We start from the raw sequence: 6575 nt of genomic DNA on the forward strand, positions 1-6575 counted from the left end.
GGTTAGTGGTGAACATGGTGGTGGTGCTGTGTTGATGGTTGGACTTGATCTTAAAGGTCTTTTCCAACCTTATTGACTCTGTGATTCCATTAGAAGAAAGGCTGGAAACATACTCCCTCCCTCAGTGGGGAAAGAAACAGCTCAGGTGAAAGGAAGGAATGGACCTCTAAGGACATCCAGTGTGGGCAGAGGAAGGGGAATGCTCTTCTATTTAGAAAAGGAAAGGAGGGATGATATTTAATCAGATATTTCTTCTTCCAGAAAACGCCCGGAAGAAGCAGGACGGGATCGTGAGCACTTCAATTATTTGTTTCACTGACTACTGTCCCCCACTGCCTCCGAGCTCCCCCTCTGTGCTGAAACTCAGGAGCATCCTGGACCTCAGCCCCTTCACAGTGACGGATGAAACGCCCATGGAAATCGTCGTGGATATTTTCCGCAAGCTGGGATTGCGCCAGTGCCTCGTCACTCACAACGGGTAAGAGCCCTGGGGTCCCTGGGTCAGAGCCTCCTCTGCTCTCAAGGGGCAGAGGGGACAGCCATGGGTGTCCATGCTGGATGCTGGAGCAGTTTTTGCCTGGAAGAAGGGAATTGTGACAGCCCAGTTCCAGCTGGAGCAGGAAGATAAGGGCTGTGAGGCAGAGGCCCAGCTCCTGTGCTGATGGGCTCAAACCCCCTCCCAAATCTGTCCATGTGTATCCTGGAATTTGCTTTGGTGCTGATAAGAGTAGTTTGAGGAGGGGAAGGATGAGAGCAAACTGAGTGATCCATTCCTGGAGCATGGCACCAGCAGGAATTCTCTCCCTGCTGTGGTGCCTTTGGATCAGCCACTGCCAGCTCCCCCCCACCACTCCGTGTGCTCTCCACGGACGTTCTTCCCAGCTCCCTCATTCCTGGCCTGTCTCTGGGCACCTTTTTAAGGCCCAGCTGCCAAGTGCTGGGGCTTTAAAGAGCAGCACCACACACTGAAGTGGGTCTTTTTAGAGAAGAAGTTAAGTTAATGATTATTTATTTATTTAAAGACCTCGTAGCAAGGTGGGGGTTGGGCTCTTCCAGGTAACAAGTGACAGGACAAGAGGAAGTGGCCTCAAGCTGTGCCAGGGCAGGTTCAGGTTGGATATCAGGAAGAATTTCTTCATGGAAGGGGTTGTTAAACATTGGAACTTCCCAGGGAGGTGGTGGAGTCCCCATCCCTGGAGGTGTCCAAGGAAAGACTGGATGTGTCACTCAGTGCTCTGGGCTGGGGACAAGGTGGGGATCAGGCACAGGGTGGACTTGATGGTCTTGGAGGTCTTTTCCAACCTTAAGAATTCCATGATTCTATGATTAATACTAGTCTTTTGGTTATAACCTCCTTACTTTTTTAGTGTAAAATACTGATGGAGTGTCTGCTGAGGCTTGTGAGTGTCACATTTCATAGAATCCCAGAAGTTTGAGTTGGAAGAGACCTTAAATCCCATCCAGTGCCACCCTCTGCCATAGACAGGGACACCTTCTGCTAGCCCAGGTTGCTCCAAGCCCTGTCCAGCCTGGCCTTGGACACTTGCAGGGATGGGGCAGCCACAGCTTCTCTGGGCAACCTGTGCCAGGGCCTCCCCACCCTCCCAGGGGAGAATCCTTTGGGTGAGGTGTCACTTCAGATCCCAAAAGGTTCTTCAGCCCCTGCAAGGACCTCAAATAGCCCTGCCAGGGACCCTTCTGGGGGGTGTCAGTGCATTAAAACCATGTTTCATTTTCCAGGAAGCTGCTGGGGATCATCACCAAAAAGGATGTACTAAAGCACATTGCACAGATGGCCAACCAGGACCCAGAGTCCATCCTCTTCAACTAGAGGCAGACTGTAGGAATTGTGTGTCCACACACATGGAACTTTCTAGCCCATCCTGGATAGACTTTCCTATTTTTATTGAGACCATGGAACTGTTTCCAGAGTTTTCCTCCATGGAGCCGAAGAAGATAATTTTTTTTTTCTACCAGATAACCAATTGCACTACGGAATCTGTGGAACAGGATCTTCTTTTTAGAAGAAAAATAGACTTTATTTACGTTGCTTTTGTGAAGTTGCATTGGAAAGATTCCATGAAGGAGTAAAAGCAAAATGTTAGAGAATTGTATTTCCTCCTCTTCTTTCATTGGAACTGTTGTTTCTAACCTGAGGAGGAAAATCCAAGGGGTTTGTGCACCTCCAGAGGTGTGGAAGGAGCAGGATGATCTTGCACAGTGGTGGCAGAGGGACATGGCTGTACTCAGGGTGGTGTGTTCCCAATTAGCCACTTGGGAAAAATTAGAACCTTATAAAGCCAAAACAGGGGAGGGAAAATTAAAAATTGGCTGGCTGAGGCTGCTTGGCTGAAAGAAGATAAAAAACACCAGACCAACCCTCCCCCTTAAAATTGGGCCCAGTTTCTGATTGGGAAGAAGCTGGTTTTAATTAATTAGTGAATGTATTAATTACTCTGCCGCTGCCTTGCCAGGAGAACCCCAAGGAGGAGGCAGGAGGAGTTCACAGATGTATTCCCCTCCTGATCCCTTTTACAGATCCATGCCCAAGGATTCCACCTCCTTGATTTCCCTTGAGCAGGTAATGAAAATCCCAGAGGCCAAGCCTGACCTTCCTGCCCTTTCCCAAAACCCCCCGATGGTGTTGGACATTGCACAGGTGACCTCCTCCTCCTCACCACCTGTCCCACCAGAGAGCCCCGCACCCAGAATGTCCACAGGGGTGTGTGTGCTGTTCCCTGCTCCTTCCTCACGCCAGATCCCAGCTGGAGAACTTCCAACACGGCCACTTCCCTGCGGCGCCGCTCCAGGTCTCCTTTGGCCAACAACTATGCAATAAACCCTTCCTAGCCTGGTCCACCATGTCCCTCTGTGCCCCTCAATCCCTGTCCCAGAGCTGACCAAATGATTTTCCTGTTAATAAAACTGTGCCCATTCCCTGGAGCTGGGGAGCTTGATGGGTGCTCGGGGAAGCTGATGCTGTTCATCACGGCTGCCGTTGTTTTACGCTCCGTGATAAACCTGTTCTGTGGGGAGTGGGGACTCCTGACTGGACTTGGCTGGAAGTTGGGTGCAACTCAGACTCTCTCAAATGCAAACAATTTCCTCATCTTTCCATGGAGCAAAAGCCAGATACTTTTATCTTCCAAAGCCATCCAGCAGCCCGTCCCTGCTGCTGCTGCTTCCAGCCAGCGGCACCGTGGCGATGTTGGAATTCTTGTACAGCTCAAAGCTGCCTCAGCTCGAGATGTCACTGACAGATCCTAGTCCTTCTGCTTGGAAAATAAATGCCTGGCCTGGTTTGTGGTGGTTTTGTGCAGGAGATGGTTGGAATGCTTTGTGTGCTGCTTCAGCCCGGGCCAGCAGCAACTCTGCCTTTAAGTGTCTGTTGTTGTTCTACTTGGAGGGCAGGCGGATGCTCTGGGGATCTGGGGCTGAGTCCAGGGAGGAACCTGCCTTCTCCCACTCCCTGGGGGCTCCTTCCCAGGGATGCCTGTCCTGCACATGCTGGCTTCTCTTCCCTGTGGCACACTTGGAATACCAGAAAGGCAAAGCTTTTCCACTTTTCTCTTTACCTTATCATAGGTAGGAGGGCTCCAGCTTGAAAAATACAGTCCCTGCTTCAATTAGATCCATGATCCGTGAGCAGGTTCCTCTCCCAGGGGGGAGGCTGCAGCAGCCCAGTGCAAAGGTAAGGGCAGGAAGTGCCAGAAGGGAAGTCTGTGTGCAGTCTGAAGCATCCAGCTGGCTGGAGAGTCATCCCAGATGGAACATCCCAGCTGGCTGGTGGGTCATCCCAGCTGCTCCTGGGGAAGCAGAGGGCAGGGAGCACAATGTTGGAGGGGACAGCAGCTGCTCTGCCATCTGGGAACACGGGCTTGGGGCAGGAAACACCTGCCCAGCAGCTCTTCAGCCTTTGGTTTGTCTGTCCCCTGGATTGTTTTTTTAGTGGGAGAGGTGTCCTGGAGAAACTCCTGCCTGGGAGGGTGAGAGTTTGGGAAAGGCAGGGAAAGCCCGGTAGGGCTGGGCTTTAGGGAGGCTCTGTCCTTGGTGTGGGCGGGATTTCCAGTCCTTATATTGCCAAAGTAAATGTAGTGCCAATGGGAGAGTAGAATGGGAACATTCCAACAGTCCAGGGCCTTTCCATGCCTCCTGCTGGGCAGATCCTTTGCATTTGCATGTGGAAACTAATAGTTTTCCTGCTTTAGTGGCTGGAGGTCTGGAACGTGTGGGCAAGGTGGAAGTGGGAGCTTGGAGCTGGGCTTTGGAGCTGCTCTGCCTGTCTGCAAAGCCTGCCCACCCTGTTATCCCACAGAAATGGTGTCTGTGCCAAGAAAATCCTCATTCCAGCTCCAGGCCTATTTCTGAGCTGTAGTTCTCTTTGTAGGGAAACCTGCAGCAAGATTACCTGATCCTTGTTGCTGTGTTGGCTCCAGCAGGGATGCAGGACATGAGGCACATGTGGGGAGGTTGCAGGGATGGATGGATGTATCACTCCATACTGGGATTGGTGCTTCCCTTCCCTAGTGAGCTGTGGGCTATACCAGCTCCTGGCTGTTCCCCATCTGCTTTCACTGAATTCCTTTAATTTCTACAAAAATAATCCCTGTCTGGCTCCACTCTGACAGAGGGCAGGGTTAGTTTGGAAATCCTTCCCTGTGAGGGTGGGGAGGCCCTGGCACAGGTTGCCCAGAGAAGCTGTGGCTGCCCCTGGATCCCTGGAAGTGTCCAAGGCCAGGTTGGACAGGGCTTGGAGCAACCTGGGCTAGTGGAAGGTGTCCCTGCCTATGGCAGGGGGTGGAACGAGATGAGCTTCGAGGTCCTTGCAGCCCAAACCAGTCTGGGATTCATCAAAACCTCTGTGCAGCAGAGAAACTGAGAAACCCCTTCCCTGGGGCACTTCCAGCTCCTGAGAAGTGTTTTGCCCTGTCCAGTTCTTGCTCTTTACTCCAGGAGGAGCCCTGGGATTCCCTTCAGCAGACAGCTGTGGATGCAGGTCAGAGCTGGAGATGAGTAACCCAGGGACCTGGAGGGGGTTACCATATCCTTTTTATGACATGATATTTGGGAGTCTCCTGGGTTTGAGGGCTGGCTGTGCTCAGCTGTTGGATGCAGGATGGGAGTGGGGGGAGGTGACTTTGACCCTCCCTGCCCGTGGCAGGGGCTTGGAAGGAGCTGGTCTTTAAGGTCCCAACTCAAACCAGTCTGTGATTCCAGGACTCCATCCTAGGGCTGGGGTTTGAACGGGACAGAAAACGGGGAATTTTCTTTAAAAGTGGAATTGTCTTTTCCTGGTGCCTGCAGCTCGTCTCGTTGGGGAAATAATAAAGGGGAAAGCTGCGTGTCTGTGGTGCACGAGGCCCGTGAGCCTGGATCGAGCTGGCTCAGCACTTTCCTTGTGTACAGCTCCGTCATTCCCAAGGGCAGAGCCGGGGCGGGGCCGGGGCCGCTGCCAGCGGGGATGTGTCTGCGAGGGAATGGGAAGGAATGGGGAGGAACAGCCGCTGCAATCGGCTCCACCGCCCTGGGAGCTGCTGCTGCGAGCCAGAGGCTGAGCAGGGAAAGGCAACTGGCACTGGAAAAGGAGAGAAACCCCCTGCGGAGTAAAGAAATCCCCCCAACTTCCTCAGTGGGACCTCAGGGAAGGGGCTGGGAGCAGCACAGCTGAGATGGGATCGGACTAAATGGCCTTTAAAGGTCCTTCCAACCCAAACCATCTGTGATTCCGTGATGGATGAACTCCGGGCTCCTGCCTGCGGCAGCGCTGGGTCCCCTCTGCTTGGTCACGGTGCCCCAGCATGAATGTTTTCCCAAGGGTTTAACGAGCATCCCGCCTCCTGCAGCTCCATGACTCCTTCGTGCTGTAGCAAAAAGGGTTTCTGTTTTTGTCTCCCTTTTTCCAGGCTGAATTACTGCCTGGGGGGGAGCGGTGGCTGGTGAGCTGCCCTGCGTACCCTGGGGCAGAGCGTGGGGTGCCAGCAGCGATGGTGGGGTCACACCCCGCTGCCTTTCTTTGTGTGCTTTATTTACAATGTCCCAAGGAATGATTTCCTGGGGCGGTGACGTGTTTTTTTGGAGTGGATTTCCTCCTCCCCCCCACAAACTCGGGCCGGGCTGGGGACTTGAAAGTAAAACAAGATCTTGTCTGGGAGGAGATGGAGACTTGGAGGTAGTGATGAGGCTGGCTCGTAACAACAAACGGGGAAAAAAAAGAGCCTTTGAACGCAGGATTTATTTAGAGACAAAGGGTCGGGGCCGTGAACGCCCTGGGCTGGGCTCCTTGCACTGAGGTAAAAGCAGCTCCTCTGCAGGGGAGATAAGAGGGTCCTTTGTCAGTGGCTGCAGGAAGCAGTTTCTGCCTGGATTGAATCCACGTGGAGAGGCCATGAGAAATCAGGTCAATGTGGAATTGTTATTAGTGCAGCAGTGACCCCCCCCTGCCCCTCTGGTTTAGAGCAGGAGGGGATCATAAACTCATGGAATGGTTTGGGTTGGGAGGGACCTTAAAGATCAACCACCCCCCTGCCATGGGCAGGGACACCTTCCACTAGCCCAGGTTGCTCCAAGCCCCGTCC

The 6575-nt window shown here is 53.0% G+C and overlaps 1 protein-coding gene across 5 annotated transcripts in view; it reads left to right on the forward strand.

Annotated features, from left to right (window-relative positions):
• Positions 1 to 3381, forward strand: part of LOC108497945 (H(+)/Cl(-) exchange transporter 5) — a 36972-nt gene extending 33591 nt beyond the window's left edge. For all 5 annotated transcript variants that reach the window (XM_017816111.1, XM_017816120.1, XM_017816101.1 and 2 more), the window contains 2 exons: positions 262 to 478; positions 1741 to 3381. In XM_017816111.1, the coding sequence (XP_017671600.1) occupies positions 262 to 478; positions 1741 to 1831 (308 nt within the window). In that variant the 3' untranslated portion in view covers positions 1832 to 3381. The remainder of the gene's footprint in view (positions 1 to 261; positions 479 to 1740) is intronic.
• Positions 3382 to 6575: the final 3194 nt, after the last annotated feature.

Source organism: Lepidothrix coronata, unplaced genomic scaffold (assembly GCF_001604755.1).
Source record: "Lepidothrix coronata isolate B3197 unplaced genomic scaffold, Lepidothrix_coronata-1.0 Scaffold2, whole genome shotgun sequence".
In the NCBI taxonomy this organism is placed as follows: Eukaryota; Metazoa; Chordata; class Aves; order Passeriformes; family Pipridae; genus Lepidothrix; species Lepidothrix coronata.